This window comes from Ursus americanus, chromosome 6, assembly GCF_024610735.1.
Source record: "Ursus americanus isolate L20-20 chromosome 6, mUrsAme1.1.p, whole genome shotgun sequence".
Taxonomy (NCBI): Eukaryota; Metazoa; Chordata; class Mammalia; order Carnivora; family Ursidae; genus Ursus; species Ursus americanus.
The window spans coordinates 2,829,917-2,848,609 of record NC_142132.1 but is presented as its reverse complement, the minus strand read 5'-3'; the positions used below and the strand labels follow the sequence as shown (position 1 = coordinate 2,848,609).

Sequence of the window (18,693 nt, the reverse complement as noted above, 5' to 3'; positions counted from 1 at the left end):
ATCAAAAACGTTCAGTAGTCTCAGGATACAAAATTAATACACAGAAATCCGTTGCACTTCTATACACTAATAATGAAGTAGCAGAAAGAGAAAGTAAGAAAACAATCCCATTTATAATTGCACCAAAAGTAATAAAACACCTAGGAATAAACTGAACCAAAGAGATGAAAGACCTGCACTCTGAAAACTATAAAACTGATGAAAAGAAATTAAAGACACAAACAAATAGAAAGATATCCCATGCTCATGAACTGGAAGAACCAATGATGTTAAAATGTCCATACTACCCAAAGCAATCTATAAATTTAAAGCAATCCCTACCAAATGCTAAGAACATTCTTTACAGAACTAAAAAAAAAATATTAAAATTTGTAGGAAACCAGAAAAGACCCCTAATAGCCAAAACAATCTTGAGAAAGAAGAACAAAGCTGGAGCTATCACAACCCCAGATTTCAAGATACTCTACAAAGCTGTAGTAATCAAAACAGCATGGTACTGGGACAAAAACAGACACAGAGATCAACAGAACAGACTAGAGAACCCAAAAATAAAACCACAATTATATGGTCAATTAATCTATGACAAAGGAGGCAAGAATATGCAACGGGGAAAAGACAGCCTCTTCGACAAATGGTGTTAGGAAAACTGGACAGCTACATGCAAAACAATGAAACTGGACCACTTTCTGGCATCGTACACAAAAATAAATTCAAAATGGATTAAAGACCTAAATGTGAGGGGCACCTGGGTGGCGCAGTCGCTAAGCGTCTGCCTTCGGCTCAGGGCGTGATCCCAGCGTTCTGGGATTGAGCCTCACATCAGGCTTCTCCGCTAGGAGCCTGCTTCTTCCTCTCCCACTCCCCCTGCTTGTGTTCCCTATCTCGCTGGCTGTCTCTCTCTGTCAAATAAATAAATAAAATCTTACAAAAAAAAAAAAAAAAGACCTAAATGTGAGACCTGAAACTATAAAAATCCTAGAAGAAAACACAGGCAGCAACCTCTTTGACATTGGCCACAGCAACTCCTTTCTAGATATGTCTCCTGAGGCAAGGGACACAAAAGCAAAAATAATCTATCGGGTCTACTTCAAAATAAAAAGCTTTTGCACAGCAAAGGAAACAACCAATAAAACAAAAAGGCAACCTACTGAATGGGAGAAGATATTTGCAAATGATATATACAATAAAGGGTTAATATCCAAAATATATGAAGAACTCCTACAACTCAACACCAAAAAACTCAATCCAATAAAAGGGCATGACATGAATAGACATTCTTCCAAAGAAGACACACAAATGGCCAATAGACACATGAAAACAAGCTCAACATCAATCACCACAGAAATGCAAAGCAATGAGCTGTCACCTTACACCTGTCAGAACGGTTAAAATCAAAACTATAAGAAATAACAAGTGTTGGTGTGGATATGGAGGAAAAGGAACCCTCGTGCACCACTGGTGGGAATGCAAACTGTGCAACCATTGTAGAAAACAGTATGGAGGTTCTCAAAAAATTAAAAATAGAATTAGTATATGATCCAATAATTCCATGACTGGGTATTTACCCAACGAAAATGAAAACACTAATGCAAAAAGATACATGCGCCCCTATGTTCAGAGCAGCATCATCTACAAAAGCCAAGATGTGAAAGCAGCGCAAGTGTCCATCCACAGATATATGGATAAAAAAGATGCCGTATATATACACAACGGAATATTACCTAGCCACAAAAAGGACTGATGTCTTGCCATTTGCAACAGGGACTGACCTAGAAGATATAATGCTAAGTGAAATAAATCAGTCAGAAAAAGACAAACACCATATGGTTTTGCATATACAGAATTTAAGAAACAGAACAAAGGAACAAACAAAAGGAGACCAAAATACCCTCTTATATAAAGAGAACAGACTGGTGGTTGCCACAGGGGAGGTGGGTGGGAGGACGGATGACATAAAGGGGATTCAGAGTACACTTACTGTGACGAGCACGGAGTAATGTATGAAATTGTTGAATAATTATATTGTACACCTGAAAGTAATGTAATACTGTATGTACCTTATACTTCAACTTAAAAAAGTACCTACCAAAAAAGAAATACTAAGGTAAAAATGTTTTTAAAAAAACAAGCGATAAACAATAAAAAAAAAAGTCAACAGCCAATTAATTAATGCATCCTGATATGTTACTTCTACAGGATACCGACAAAGAATCAAAGGAAATTACAATAGAGGAAATGGCCACTTATCCCTAGGAATCAAAAGCTGGAAAAAGGGATCTTGGATCAATCCAGAGGAAACCAGAAAAGAGACCAATTCGATTGTGAGCCCAGACATTGAGAACCTGCTTTTTACAGAGGTCGTCTGGAAGGAGTGTCTTCACGAACAGGACAGACTATGCATGACTCTCAGTGTTCTGGGCATGCGCTTTCCTCCTGGAATATGTAGTGTGGTGACTCTGCCGTGGGCAGGAGGCCTGAAAGAGCGAAGCACTGGATGCCCCCAAGTCTCAGGGTCAATCCAACCAAGGATTTCACTTTTCTTTTTGCAGAGCCTAGAATACTGCTTGCTATACAACAGGTGCTCAAAACACGTTTACCTAACAGAAATGATAAACCCTAAATGATACGTAACTGCTCCACGTGTCACCACATGAGGTACCCTTCCCTCAGTCAGGATACTCGGGGGATTACAGCAGATGGCTGCCTCTGGCTCTGCCTGAGAATCACTTGTGAAGCTATTACAGAGATGGGTCCTGGCTGCTGCAGTTTCCAAAACTCCACTGGTAGTTATAACGCACAGGCTGTAGAGCCACTAATCTGTGAACAGAGGTAGGAAATGGGTTGCACTTTCCACGTAACCAAATTCTAGAAGGGGGTGTGTGACAGAGAGAAAGAGGAGAGAGAACAGAAAACTCAGGACAAGGACTTGGATACTTCATTGAACTCAATCTGGATTATTAGATCAAAGACCAAGGCACAACACAATATAAACAAGGACTTTATCAGATTAAGAGGCCATACACACCTAGACAATTAGACACGGAACTCACTACACCTGGGTAACAGCCGGGAAGTACTGCAGCCTCAAGCTGGGCACTTAGTTTCAGCACTGCAATCTGAAAGATCATCCAAGGTTTCTCCTCTAAGCCTTTCTTCTTCTCCGATCAATAATGACCTCTGGTGGGGCGCCTGGGTGGCTCAGTCATTAAGCATCTGCCTTCAGCTCAGGTCATGATCCCAGGGTCTTGGGATTGAGCCCTGCGCCGGCTCCCTGCTCAGCAGGAAGCCTGCTTCTCCCTCTCCCACTCCCCCTTGCTCGTGTTCCCTCTCTTGCTGTGTCTGTCAAATAAATAAAATCTTAAAAAAAAAAAAAATTACCTCTGGTGCATGGTCCCTGATACCCTGTGGCATCACACTTTTCATCATTTTATGGCCAATTTACAACTTTGTTGTGAAGCCTCACACGAGAGGCAACAGGGCCCCATAGCTAAGAGGTCGGGAAGATACAGGGCCCCCTCGCTAAGAGGACAGGAGGCAGACAGTGGGGGTCTAAGCCTTATTTCCCTACTAGCTGTGTAACCTCAAGCCACCTGATTAACCTCTCTGTACCTCAGCTTCCTCACTTGTAATCTGGGAACAGTAACAGGTTATTGTGAAATTCAGATAATCTGCCTGGTAACCACTCAGTGACTAGCAGTATCTGTAACCTCTGTTAAATGTCCCAAAGATGGAAAATGCGGTGTGTCCCAAGTGGAGCTCCTTTTCTCCACACCAATTTTCTCTCAGTAACAGCACCACAGCCCACCCAGGTGCTCCAGTCACAGCCCGGGGAGCCAGCCCAGATTCCTCCCCTTCCATGACCTTCCATGTCCACTCTATCAGCAAGACCTGTGCATTGTTCCTTAAGTATATAGACCCTTCAGAGACATTCACTGTCTCACTGTCCTCTCTATCCAAGCCTGTCACCTCTCGTAACCCACACACTCCTTGCCTTCCTGCCTTCACTCTGACCGCCCTCCCCTTCATTCTCCCCAGAGTTCCCAGAATAAGCTCTTAAGATGTCAGTATGATTATGTCACTTTACTATTTACTTCCCAGAGTATGGAATGTGAGCAATGTAGTGATGACCCAGCGCTGACCTCGTGTAAGAGGACAGCACTGGGGAGTGCAGGAGCCAGGAGGAATCTAGGTCCCTGGATGTCTCTAATCTGGGTAGCACGGGCCCCACGCCTGTATTTAGGGTCCCCCTTCCATTGCCCTGGATTGCTCCCCTCCACACACTATGAGCTGCAGAATCAAGCTTCCACCTGTTGGAGCCAATGTGGTCTGAAGCCTCTGTTACAGAAGCTTAACCTGTGCCCTGGTAACATGGCCCCTGGAAGTGGGGTGCTTCTGTGACAGGGCGCAAGTGACACTGGCTTCGTGGTCAGGCAGTGGGGGTGAGGAAGCTCATGCAGGGAAGGAGACTAGCCACTCTTGTTACGTCGTGAAAAACATCTGAGAAAACAGTGCCTGCATTAACTCGGGGGCGGGGTCAGATTCCGAGCTTATCAAGCCTGTAGGTGCAAAAAAAACAGATCTCAGATGCTGGGTACGTTGGCGGCTCCTTGGTGCTCTTAACAAGGAACCACGAAATAAAGGAGGTGGGGTGAGAACCAGCCAATTCGCAAGCGGAGGTGGAAGTCACAGAGCGCTGCTCCAACCCGACGGGACTTCCTCCAGGTCCCTAAAAGGCTAGGCAATTCCCTGTCTCCCATCCTGCTTCCCTTCCAGTCTCACGCAGGCCTGATTACGCTCCCGCCGGACCTTGATCGGGGCCCCCACCACCAGTTATCTCACCTCACCCTCATCTCTCCCCTCAAAGCACTCCACCCGGGCGTGTCTGCTAACCCCGCAGCCCTACCCCGCCCAGCCCGGCGCCAGCACGTGGGGGGCATGACTCGGGAGCAGCAGCGCGCACACCCCGAGGCCGCGCACGGGTCAGGGACACTGGGTCCGGTCCTTCTGGCAGCGCGGCACAGGCAGCTCCCGGCTCCCACGTCTCCGCGCAGGCGCGGCCGGAGGGAGACAGAGCGGGACAGCGTCGCGACCCCGCCCCCTGTCCCTGGCCCCACCCACCCCCTAGGAGGGCGCGGGCGCGACCCCGGCCGTGCCTCGTCCCGGGAAGGCCCCCGTGGAGACGCGAGGCCCAGTGGGGCATGCCCCGAGGGCTCCGCCGTCCCATTCCACACGCCCAGGCCCCGGGGGGGCTCACCGCGTCCCCCGGAACCTGAAGCTCCTCCGCCCTCCGCCGTCGCCACCGGCCCGGCAGCACCGTGTCCATGCGGCCCCAGGCCCGAATCCGCGGGCCTCTCATCCTCGCCGGACGGCGGTCGCCGGCCCAAGCCACTATGTCCACGCCTCCTTCCCCCCCCCACACGTGTCCCGAGGGAGCCAATGAGAGACGGAGGCGGGGCGAGGACCGCCTGGGCCTGGCCTCGCCGGGACTGCAACCGGCGTGGCGGGGACCAGAGTCTTCTGGGCAAAACGGACCCTCTGTTCCAGGTCATCATTTCGCGGAGGGCCGGCCTGTCACCTCTCCGACCTCTCCGAAGACCCTACTCCTCTGGCGTCCCGCCACGCCTCACCTACGTCGGTGGATCGGCTGGGGGAGCTCCCGCTCCTTGCTGTCGTGATTGGCCGTTGAGCGCCGTCAGCAGCCGTCTTCCTGTGGCTGGGTGGCTGATGGATGGCGCAGCTAGCCAATCCGCGTGGGCGAGCCTGTTGGGGTGCGGGTCTCTGGGAACTGTAGTCCCGGAGGCGGCCTCACTTCCGGGCGGCCCCGGCCGTGGGGCGGCCCCGGGGTCTCCCGCTGGGTGTTGCCTTGGGCGGGGCTTTCTCAACAAGCTGGAGGGCGGTGCAGAGGGAAGACCGAGGCTTAGCCGCCTGCCCCTCCGCTGCCCTCGCGTCCTAAGGGAGCCGGGCCCGGAGAAGGCAGTCCCTGTCCAGGCCGGGCCACGCGAAACTCCTATTAATAAACACCTGTCTGAGCCGAGCCTTTGGCAGTGGCTGGGCAGCGGCGGCAGGTCACCAAACCGTGGCCAGCGGGGAGTAAAGATGACCTGCGGAGGGCAGGGCGCCCGGGACAGAGTGGTGGTCAGGGACAGGGTGCGTGGGCGCTGCGTTCTTTCCTGCTCACGCGTCAGCTTCCCGGAGCTGCTGCAGCCTTCCTCACACAATGAGGACGGCTGGTGGCAAACATGCTGGAAAGGAGGAAAGCACCGAGCCCCGAACACTTCCGAGCTTCTGAACCAACCCACAACTAAGTGCCTACCAGTCTGCAGACTTCTGGCTGTGTTTCTGTTGAGTCACTGAGTGTACCATTCCGCTGCACATGAAGGCTTCCTTTGTTGCTCGGCCGTGTTCTGAACCATCCTGGCAGAAGGAGGGAGCCCCCCTCCCTTGGGCTACTTGCTGCATGATCTTCAGCGAGTTAGGGAGCCGATCTACCTGCGCTTGCTCACTTATGAAAGGTGATGGTGACTCAGGGTGTTAGGAGGATGAGGTGAGGTACAACACATAGAGTACTTAGAACAATGACTGACACAAACGAAATTCTCAGTTAATGGTGTGTCGCTACTTCTGGTCCTACAGCAGTACTGCCGCCACTAGCTGACGCCCCTATCAAAACCCTGGGGCTCTCCCGTTATGAAGGAAGTCCTGGGGATGTCACGAACAGCATGGCGACTAAAGTTAACCGTACTGTGCGTTTGAAAGTTGCTAAGAGAGTCGATTTTGAAAGTTCTCACCATAAAAAAAATTATGTGAGGTGACAGATGTGTTAACTGACCCTATTATGGTAATCATTTTGCAATATAAATGTGTCAAATCATTACAGTTCTACAATGTTCTATGCCAGTTATAACTCAATAAACTTGGTGGGAGGGAGACCTGGGGGCCAGATGTGCTTTTGGAATTCAGAATCTCTCAGGATTTATTTATTTATTTGTTTATTTATTTTTTTGAAGGGCAGTATATATATCATGTGAAACACCTTCGGCAGGGCCTGGAATAACACCTATAATCAAACACAATATTTCTGTACCAAAATGTGTGAATGTTCACAAATATTCACCCTAAATTCAATATATAATGGCTTTAAATAATCTCACATCCGTTTACGTGAGTTTGCTCAGAACTTAGGAAGAACTAATTATTAGAACTGTTTGCATTTCAGATTGCAAATAAGGTGCTATCATGAGCCTGTATGACTTCCTCTACCTTAAAAACTTTTTTTTTTTTTTTTGTCTTGCAGTTTAGATTAAATGATGGCCTGTGTCGTCCAGTTTCAGTATCACTGGTCTTTGTACTTGGGGCTGCTCTTCCGGATGCTGGAGTCAAACGTTGGGTCATGAGGGAAAGCTTAGCCTACGAGCTGGTGATAGATATTCTCCCTGACCAAACTGAGTTCAGGCTCCCCTGCTCTCTTCTCAAGTAGTCCCTGACTTTTGGGTCCATGTTAGTCTCTACATTGTCCAATTTAAGAAGAATCCTGCTAGGTCAGTTTGCCAGAATCCCCCATCCTTGATTCTTGATCAGCCTCAATATCCGCTGCGGGCATTCCCCCACGTGATGTCTGATCACCCTGGCCTGCCTTCAGCAAGAATCCCATTAGGTTGATTTAGAAAGAAGTGCCCCTCACCCCAGATGTTTCCTCCTAGTAATTTTTCACCCACCGACCTTCCCCGGCCACTGTCACACTCCTTGGCTATAAATTCCCACACTTCTTTGTATTGGGAATTGATCCTATGCTTCCTCCCCTACTACAAAACCCCAATATAGCAGTTCCTATTACTGGCACAATACATTAACTATTAGAAAAAAAAAAACAAAACTGTCACAAGGATCCCCCTGAATAGAGTCTGCCTTACCTTCATGTCAAGTGTCATGAATAATTTTTTCTTTAACACTGTGTACATAAATAGGTATATTTAATAGATTGCAATTTAGTGTAATACACTATTTACCAAACACCAATCATTTGGGTACCAATTACAAGATGTATACAAAACTCTGCTATACCTTACTTAGTATATTTTTTTAAATTAATATCCTAAATTTTTTAAACTAAAAATACTATAAAACATCTGTTAAATGTCACTATTTTAATATATTAAAGCAAATCCATTAACTATTAGGAAAAAAACTGGAAAATCCTCATGACATCGGATTCTTGCATATGACTCAGAAAGCAGAGTCAACAACAACAAAAATAGATAATTTGGACTATATCAAAATTAAACACTTCTGTGCATCAAAGGACACTATTAACAGTGATAAGGCAACCCAAAAATGGATTAAATATTTGCAAATCATGTCTCTGATAAGGAGTTAATATCTAGAATACATAAAGAACACCTACAATTCGACATCAGAGAAACAAACAACCTGATGAAAAAGTGGACAAAGGACTTGCATAGATATCTCTCCAAAAATGATATACAATGGCCAGTAACCACTTGAAGGGACATACAACGTCAACTAATCAGGGAAATGCAAATCAAAACCACAATACGATACCACCTCACACCCCTTAGGAGGGCTCTCATAAAAACACAAGTGTTGGCTAGAATGTGGAGAAATTAGAAACCTTGAGCGTTGGTAGTGAGACTGTAAAATGGTGCGGCACTATTAAAGACAGTTTGGTGAAGTAAGTCCATCAGAGAAAGGCAAATTCCATATGATTTCACTCTCATGTGGAATTTGAGAAACAAGAGAGACGAACACAGGGGAAGGGGGAAAAAACAGGGAAACAAACTATAAGAGACTCTTAGCGCTAGAGAACATACTGAGGGTTGATGGAGGGAGGTGAGTGGGGGATGGGCTAGATAGGGGCTGGGCATTAAGGAGGGCACTTGTTATGATGAGGACTTGGTGTTATATGTAAGTGATGAATCACTGAATTCTACCCTTGAAACCAATATTGCACTGTATGTTAACTAACTAGAATTTAAATAAAAACTTAAAACATAAAAAAACCCTGTCATTTCCTCAAAAAAATTAAGAATAAAATTATGGTCCTGCAATTCCACTTCTGGGTATATAACACCAAAGAACTGAAAGCCCGGGCTCAAACACCCATGTTCATAGCAGCACTAGACACAGTAGCCAACAGGTGGAAAGAACCCAAGTGTCCATAGACGGATGGATGGATAAATAAAATGAGGTCCATCCATACAACGGAATATTATTTAGCTTTAAGGAAGGACATTCTGACACCTGCTACAATGTGGAACTTTGAGGGCATTATGCTCAATGAAATGAGCCAGTCACAAAAGACAAGGTCTAATTCTACTTATATGAAGTACTGGAATAATCATACTCGTAGAGACGGGCAGATGGTGGTTTCCAGGGGCTGGGGGAGGGGACTGGGGAGTTAGTGGTTCATGGGTGCAGACTTTCGGTTTAAGAAGATGTGGGGCGCCTGGGTGATGCAGTCGTTAAGCATCTGCCTTCGGCTCAGGGCGTGATCCTGGCGTTATGGGATCGAGCCCCACATCAGGCCCCCCACTATGAGCCTGCTTCTTCCTCTCCCACTCCCCCTGCTTATGTTCCCTCTCTCGCTGGCTTTCTCTATCTCTGTCAAATAAATAAATAAGATCTTAAAAAAAAAAAAAAAAAAGAAGATGTGAAGAGTTCCAGACATGGATGGTGGTGATGGTCGCTTAATGCCACTGAACTGTACACTTAAAAATGTTTAAAATGGTGAATTTTATGTTATGTATATCTTAACACAACAAAAAAGTAAATATATTAAATAATAAAAGTGTTTTTCTGTGCACCATTTACCATCCCTTGCACACCGCCATCCAGGGAAATGGCTCTCAGGAGGATGGTGACCTAAGTTCCAGTCCCACTCTGCTCATCTCCCCCTCCCAGACAGGCTGCTTTAACCTCGCATTCCCCGTCCCTTTCAGTGTATAAAATTGGTATGCTAAGAGAGGTGCCTACCTCAGTGGGCTGCTGTGAGTTTTCGGTGAGACACTGTCCGTAGAGGGGCAAGCATGATGCAGGATGTGCAGTACATGGCCAGCTCACAGCCCGTCGTAGCTGCCCGATCACCTCTGGTCTGTCCCCATCTGAGCACTGAACGTTTCTGCAAGTTTGGTTTGCTTATGGCTGCAGAACGTAACTGGTGATGTGCACTGGGGCAACTGTTCATTTCTGAGCCTCAGTTTCCCCATGTGTACGGTAGGGATAAAATAGCTTGCTCCTGTCACCTGCCTTCCAGGAAAGAGGGAGCTTCAAGGAGTGGCTGCAGATTGTTTGAAAAACATGTTCGGGGCACCCGGGTGGCTCAGTCAGTTAGATGTCCGACTCTGAATTTCAGCTCAGGTCATCATCTGAGGGTCCTGAGATCCAGCCCTGCATCGGGCTCTGAGCTGGACATGGAGCCTGCTTGGGATTCTCTCTCTCCCTCTCTCTCTGCCCCTCCCCCCACTCACGCACACTCTCTTCCTCTGAAAGTGAATAACTAAAATCTTTATTTAAAAAAAAGAAAAGAAAAACATGCTCAGCTTAACCTTGCCAAGGGAGATCTGTGTGTGTATTGTAGGGAAGGGGTTGAGTGACTGTTGCCAGGCTATGCCTGTTTTTCCATTGACTTAAACATCCCCCCTTTCAAGGTCTCTCCAAAGACCTCTTTTAAAAATTACTACCTCTGCTTATCTTGCTGGGATGTAAAGAAGCGATACACATTAAGCCTCTAGCACAGAGACTGGCACATGGTGGGGGTTTAATAAACACCCCTTCTTTTTCTTCTTCCCCTTTTATTAAAAGAAATTCCCAGCACTTTCTTGGGCACTAGTATTGGGTAATATTTTTTCTTTGAAATCCGCAGGTTTTAGATATTATTATAACAATAACAGTCATCATCTCTGCTTGGAAACATTTCCCTCTAATCTTCAACGGCTTGTTTCTTGTTCAGATGTCGACTGAACTGTCCCTCCTCAGAGGGGCCACGACAGGTTAGTTTTCTTTTTCACGATTGGGGTCCTGTACCCCCCACCCCAGAGTGCTTGTTCTCCAGTGGCCAGGGACAGGCCTGCAGCTGGACACAGGCGCTGGAGGCTAGAGCAGTCCGTTTGGCATCCCTGATGTCAGTGAATCCCCACAGCAACGCTGCAGGGCCGTCTTCGTGTTCAGATAAAGAACCAGGCTCAGACGCGTCACTCAGGGTGCCCAGGGCGCAGGAGGACCCCGTGGCAGCCCTGAATTCTGACACGGCTCCGTCTGCATCGCCTACCCTTTTGTTGCCCTGTAGTCTTTCCTTCCCGCGGAAAGCCTCCTTGTTGAGGTGCAGGTCTTCCCGAAAACCAGGTGAGCTGGATCAAACAAACAAGCAAACACCCACATGGGCTCTAGTCTGCCATTTGCCCCAATGGCTTTGGTTTCACAGCCCAGCTCCCAGGACCCCTGCTGTAAAGGGCAGGCCCCGGAGGCGGCCTTTGCAAGGGGCAGCTCTATTGTACATCTTTATCTGTACTCCCACCTCAGAGCCGTAAGTGGCTCGTGCGTGGGAGTGTGTGGTCAGGGGCCTTCTCCTCCCTGAGAACCTGGCAGGTCTCTGCCTCCCTGTGTCCTGCCCCCCCACCCCCGCCTGGGTCTGCCCGGTCCCTTCACTGACCAGGGGCCCTGTGCATGTCTGGCCTCTCTCTTTCCACCTTTCTCTTTCTCTTTGTTGGAGGTACAGCTGCTGTCCGTCTGTCCCGTGGGCCCTCCTCCCCACTGTGGGGACTGGCCACCCTCTTTCTCTCATGCTGTCCATATCTTCCCATCTGCATCCGTCTGGTCTTGGATGTTTTCTGCATAGAGCTGGCATAGGACAATTGTTCTTTCTTGGTGAGTTAACATGGAAAATGTGCTTCATACGGAAGACTTGGTGATGCTTTCCTCTCAGTCCATGACAAGAAGCCATCCTACAAGTGAGACCATCTTCGGACACATCGCAAAGTTGGAACTAGAAGGGCAACGGCTCAGGACTGAGGGGGACTGAGGCTCGTTTGCTCGTGCACCTGTTCACTCATTCAGAAACATTCCGTTGTCTACAAAGTGGAAGATTCTCTGAGTAGGTGTAGCTCTGCCGTCCGAGAACTTAGCTGCTGAGACTCCGTCTACTGGAAGCTTTAGGAAGGTGTTTATCTCTGTGTCCCCAGCACCCAGCTCGGGCAGGGCCTGGGGTGGGGCTGCAGAGCAGAGCCAGTGAATGAGGGAGTGCAGCCGAGCGGACTGTGTGCTCTGCTCCAGCCATGGCCAGGGAGGCCTTCAAGAGAGGTGCCCTGGCCTCTTGCCTCTTCGGGGCTGCTATCAGCTAACGACAGTGATTGTTGCTAGGATGTTAAGGCGAATGACAAGCTTTCTTATCTCTTGGCCCCGTTGTTAGCCTTGGTCTTCAGCTCTACAGTGAGCAGGCAACGTCTGAGGACCTCTCACTGTGGACAGGCTGTTTTATTCCTAGAGGATTCAGATCTGAGCGACGCACCTCTCTCCAGATCAGCACGTGTTTGTTTTCCTGGGGTCACGCCATTTTAGCTCGGGCTCTGTTTTCTTTTATGGCACGACTTAGTGTGAGATTTCTCTAAATGCAGTCTTTAAAATGATCCAGGAATACTTCACTGAGGCAAAAAATAAATAAATAACCCACCATATTTCAACTTTCAAAATTATGTCTCTACGTGGAGACCTTTGTGATCTAAGCCAGTTCCCTGAATTATTTCCTGGCATTGTAAATGTGCTGTTCAGGGATGAGCAACAATAGGTAATTATTTAATATTGAAAGGCTTTATGACCAGTGCAAATTAGAGACATGTATGATGCTATATAATGTATGTGCCCCCATCCATCCCATAATGTAAGTGTAAACACTTGCTACGTTTAGAAGGCAAGCATTTCATGGTCTGTCGTTTTGCATTTTCTTCACAGGTGCTGTAAATAAATAAAAATATTAATAACCCAGAACTGTGCCTTCTAAAATCAATAATAGCTTTCTGTTTGAATGGAAATATTAATTGTATCTCATCTTATCTCTGCTCCTAATCACTTGCTAATGTTTGTCAAGTGCCAGACACCGGCATACTTTTCGCGCTACACTTTGCCTCAACAATAGATTGAAATTTGAGCATGATGTTTTATATTTCATCCTAAATTTCTTTTATTTGCAAGTGTACGAAGTCACATTGGTTATGTTTGATAATCCATTTTTGGCATGTATTTTCATATAAATTATAGGGTGTTTTGGCCTCTCGGCTCTCACGACATAGCGAGGAGAACCCCTGCATGTGGAAATATGACTGTGTGTGGGTTGGAAGTAATAAGGGTTATAAATGACTCACTAGGTATAGAAAATAAAGGAGAAGACTTATCGGGGAGAAGTACAGAAGCTTGCTCTCTTTATGCGCCGCGAAAGAAGGCACCACGAGAGATGGATTACTGTCCCCTTCTTGTTATTTCTAAGGGGGTTTTTATTAACCCCTTTTTATCAATCAAAATAAATTGATTGCCAGTGAATGCAATATTTCCTGACTATATACAACTTGAAATTACAACACAAAAGCAAAGGCATGGAAGCTCTATGCTGCATCTTTTGGTAAATAAGAGACAGACCCCCTCCGAAGAGATAGCAAAATAGTGTTAAAGGTTTGTACAGCCATCCCTTAGAACATTCTCTTTAAGGACATGATTAGGCCTTGGGATTCTTTTGGAATTTGCTTCATCCTGCTGTGTTAGTGACCAGGTAGTCTAGAACACTGTCATTTCATATTCATATCCCATCATGAAAGGACATATTTCTGTAGGGTAAATACAGTTATGGCCAATAATAACTCGGTCCCGTGTAGGAATGATGATTCAAGGGGAGAGAAAACTGGGTGAAGAGAAACCCCACTGTGCATCCTGAAAAGGGGTCCAGTCACTGCTCATTGTGATTCAGGAACAAAAAAATGGCATGGAAAACTAGAAAATTGGGATTTCATCTAAATGGCAGAAAGCATCCTTCCTGGTCTGCACCAGTCCCGAGAGAAGGCCGGAGAGTCGGGGACAATAGGAATAAAACGGAGCAGGAGAGCAGGTGGGGTTGGCAGGGCTCCCCTCATGGAGGGGCCTAGGATGCCAGATAGCTCTGTCCTCTTCCATCTCAGCCCCTAGGGCGGCTGCGGCCGGACCTCTGCCAGGTTCGGTACCTGGTAGTGCTGTCCTTAGGGTCTGCAGAACCGGCCAGGTGTGGTTTACTTAGCACCACCGTCTCACTCAGACCTGGGGTATCAAGGGCTACTCTTTCCAGGGTCCCACACCTCTTCCTCTTATCATAGGAGGAGACTTTCCCCTCTATCTCCTGTTATTCATTTTGTAGTTCGATACAATTGAACTGAGAAAAGAATGTATGTCTTGGTTGGAAAGTCTACAGGGGGTGTTGGCATTGAAACTTTTAAGTGAGAGATTTCTTCTGATTAAATAATAAATTAAATATTAAATAAGTAATAAATAAATAACAAATAAATATGAAATAAAGTGTAGTCCATATGAATGAATGAGTAATAGATATAACATAAGGTAGGCGAATGATGGAGTTACCACCAAGTTTTGCTTTCCTCTGACGGAAGGAGACTTCCATGGAGGGTAAACTTAGCTACTTCATCACGAGACATAAATACTGACCCATTTATGTTATGTACATACTACAGGGCAACAGGGCCCATGCATCGTGTAAATACCAGTGGTTTGCTTTTTTCCTTCTTTTTTGCTTGTTTGCTTCTGGAGGAAGGAACTTAAGGTTAGCAGTGATTTCACAGGAAAACCGTCCCAGCCATCAAAATCTGACATGGGCAAGCCAGTTTGGAGACCATCCGAACCAGGAATCCTGTCTGGATTTGAAGCAAATCCAGATTCGTTCCCAGCACCCAGAGTTACGTCATTCTTTCGCCACCCCCTGCAGCCACCCCCGAACTTCCTGACAGCAGCTGCCGACAGCAGGTGCAGAAGTGTCGGGTTGGCTGATACAGGTGCCTTCAAAGTCATACATTTTTGCCCCGACCGGCCACCTGGACTCCAGCAGGGGGCCGCTGTGCCGGGCCAACGTTCACACCGCAACTCTGGAAAAGGTCCAGGAATACACATTTGGATGACTAAAAACAGAATCCTGGTGTCCCTTTGTCTTGCACCTGGGGGAAAATGTCATTGTCCTCTTTCACAGAATAGAAAGTTTAGGAAGCGTGTGTGGCCAACTTTCGAGGAATTTAGGCAAGGGCAAGACTATTGTGGTCATTGATTTAACTAAAGTCAAACTGTCAGCTTCCCGTGTTGGGATGGCATCTGCCGTTGAGAACCAATAATTGACTGTGAGTTGCGTGTCACAGGGCTGTGTCTTGAAGGAACGTGTGTGTGTGTTCCCCGTGTCTTGAAGGAACATGTTTGTGTGCTCCCCGTGTTTCCCAGACCTCTGTACCCTGAATTCCTTCCACAGGTAGGAAGGGCCAGCTCCACTCACAGTGCCCGTTGGACACTCCAGACGGTCCCTCCGTGTGCTGACATCTCTGTGCCAGAGCAGACTGTGAGAGAATGCCAAGGTCGGCGGGACAGAGGCCCGTGTGTTCACAGGGGATCACACAGGTGAGGAGCCAGTGTCCGGAAGGGTGCCTGTTGAGATGTCAGCTGTTGGAGCCACGGAGACTGAAGGAGCTTGCCTGGCTCAAACTTCTTGGCTCTCTTAAGAATGACTTCTGATTGACAAGCGATCTCGTTTGTGACACCAAATCAAGTTCATCTGTGTCCTTAGTTTCTCAAAATTGAAGCAAGAATTATAACTAGGATCAGAGAATTAACACCAAACGGAGGGAGAGAATACATACACAGACACACATGGGTGCACACACAATACTGTTTCCATGTAGAACAGGCAGCTGCATGTAGACATACGCAGTAATCAGGAACACTCACGATCAAGTGTCCTGGACCCTGCACCTGCGGTCATCACACCTGCAAACAAACACGCAGGTGCGTGTGCAAGTGACAACGGCATCCCCACCACCACACACCCTTTTCCCGCAGCTCTCTACTGGCATGCCTTCCCGGTACAATACAGACTTAGTAACTGTTACAGAATGTCAAGTACAGAACCGGTGGAACTGAGGAAGGGAGGGGGGAGGTGCTCAAAGTTGGCAGGTCAGGGAAAAGCCGTGTTTGGCGGGTCAGCAGAGTGTCTACAGACACAGAATCAGTTTGTGTAAATTCTGAATTGTGGCGTCTCTAGGCTGCTTAAAGAAACCACCCAACAAAGGACGCTCCTTGCCCAGCCTGAGGAAGCAGCTGTTGCCACCTACAGCCTGCAGACTGGCTCTGCAGCTGATCCCGCCACCCTGTCCGGTCCTCCGCGGAAGAGAGATCAAATTTATGCTGGGGATGGAAAATGGGCAGTCCGCTCTCAGGATGAATTTTTTTCCTGACTGTAAATAATTAAACATGAGTTAAAAAATTATCCGACTAAAGTGTTTTTGGAGATCGCGGTAATTGGATTAAGATATGTGAATTGCATTTCTTAGAAATATATTCCTTCTAGAGAGCACCTTATGAGATATGCCCACTTTTTTTTTTTCGTGCGTAGCAAGCCCAAGACATTCATCCCAATTCTAGATTAGGTTAGTGGGTACATGCTTATCCACATAGTTGTATCTTAGGAGAAACCAGATTGCTGTGGAACCATCAGATAACACACACTTCTGAAAAGAAATGGAATGTATTTTTATTGGCACAGCCAAGATGAAGTATGTCTTGAAATCTGTTTTACAAATAAACTTGCACATAAATTGTCCATTCACTGCTTCGAAATCTTTTTTCACGTTTGAGGAGCTGTCAGAGGTCCCTAATAAACATGAGTCTTATTTAGTTTACTGGATATATAATTCTTCTTTTCTTTGAAAATAATTATTTTTCAAGCAAGTGCAGCAAAAATACAACCAATAAAAATCTAGCTATGACAGCATAAACAACCTTTATAGCCAGCATATACATAGAGTTCTTCCAATAAAAGCAGTTTCTGGTAAGGAAAGGAACACAGAAAATTGGCCGACTGGTGCTGAGATCCAAGGCTGGGCTCCTAAGGGTTGACAGACAGAGCCTCACAGCCTGTTCCCACTTCTCCATCGGGACAGTCCCTGACTGTTGGAGCTTCCCAACTGCAGCATATTTCAACATGGCTTGCGAGGCACGGTTTCCAAGGCCCATTCTTGAAGGGGCCACCAAAGCGATGGACGTGGGGTGAGAAGTTCCTCAGAGGGCTCTGCAGGGCAAGACGTAGACCCTCCACATTTTGGTTCTTCCTGTTCTGCATCCAGAATAGGGAGCTCGAGAGGGCGATGCCAGGGTGAGTGGCAGGGTGGGGGCATGGGAATTAGGGTGGATTTCACAGAATCTGGCCTGGGGATTCTGGTCTGGATTTTGGTCACCTCCAGTCCCACCACCTGTCAGGGTTCTCCGAAAGGTGCGTTGTCCAGGCCCTTCCAGCCCTGCACCCAGCAGTGGTCACTGTGCCCCTGCTTAGGAACCCCGGCCACCACTGCGTGTGGACAGAGTGCGAGCCTGCAAAGGGGGGTGGGGTGGGGCTCCGGGATGTCCCCAGCCAGGTGCAGACTCCTCCTGGGGAGCTCCATGTTCGCAGGTTCTCAGCAGACGTGAGGGTGCTCATTTATGCTTTTTATAGTAGCTGGAGAAGATGTTATCCCAGCTTGAGAACAGAAATTAAAATATGTATCCTTCAGGTGCAAATCTTCTGTACTTACAGTTTTACTGTTTCTCTGCAGGGGGGCTCCATTAATCTTGTAACAGGGAGATTCCTAAGGAAATTAATTCCCTCCAGTTGGGGTTATTCTCAACTGGTCTTTGGGGGTGGAGTAATCGGAATTTTAGAGTGTCTCTTAAAAGAAAGGAAACATTGGCCATTTTACTTGAATAACAACAATTTGCTGTGCTTTGCCCATTAAAAATGCCGGCTCGTTCTCTACCTCTCAGTACTCTTGTGTCTCTCAGCTCCTTGGGGTGAGGTTTACAAACCCCCCACCAGGTGGGGGTTTCATTCCCTCTCCTCCTCTGTAGTGTCCAGGTACTCCTGTCCTTCGTGGCTCGTTGGTGTTTGCCTAGCTCTCAGCCCTGTGCCTGGCCAGGGAGTGACACTCGGCCCTTGGAAGGAATGATGCATCATTAAACATGCATGGCTAAAATATTTCTTTGCCCATTTAGGAGAAGTAAATGTTAGCTGTGATTACCTAGAAAAACAATTACACCTCCATCTCTTTCTCTCACACACCCTTCTTTAAAATGGGGTCAATTCACTGACATCGGTGGAGCTGCTTTGCTGCCAGGAAGGCCCCGTGCAGCTCTGTCGGGGAGCTTTGTCTCTCCCAGGCCAGGATTTCAATCTTCACGGCCCAGAACCCAAGCTTCCCGGTCCCCATGTTCCAGGTCCCTGAGGTGTCACACAAGAACCCTCGGGGAAACCTAACGTCCGTTTCAGGGCTGCCCTGCTATTCTGGGAGAGCTGTTCCTGGTTCCTGACTGAGCAGGTTCTGGAAGCCCAGGAGAGGTCCCTGCCCAGGGGACACTTCAGGCAAAATGTCACTGGGTGGGGCGCCTGGGTGGCTCAGTCCGTGAAGCGCCTGCCTTCGGCTC

The 18,693-nt window shown here is 47.3% G+C and overlaps 1 protein-coding gene across 7 annotated transcripts in view; it reads right to left on the bottom strand.

Moving 5' to 3' along the window:
- C6H10orf143 (chromosome 6 C10orf143 homolog) overlaps positions 1-5,739 on the bottom strand; it is a 64,021-nt gene extending 58,282 nt beyond the window's left edge. For 2 of the 7 annotated variants that reach the window (XR_015724689.1, XR_015724691.1), the window contains exon 1: positions 5,255-5,413. Coding sequence is in view for 2 of the 7 variants with exons in the window: in XM_045809482.2 (XP_045665438.1) it covers positions 5,255-5,356 (102 nt within the window). In the remaining 5 variants the exon portion in view is untranslated. Of the gene's footprint in view, positions 1-5,254; positions 5,478-5,627 lie in introns of those variants that run through there. The other 5 variants (XR_015724692.1, XR_015724690.1, XM_045809482.2 and 2 more) reach the window with 3 other exon arrangements.
- Positions 5,740-18,693: the final 12,954 nt, after the last annotated feature.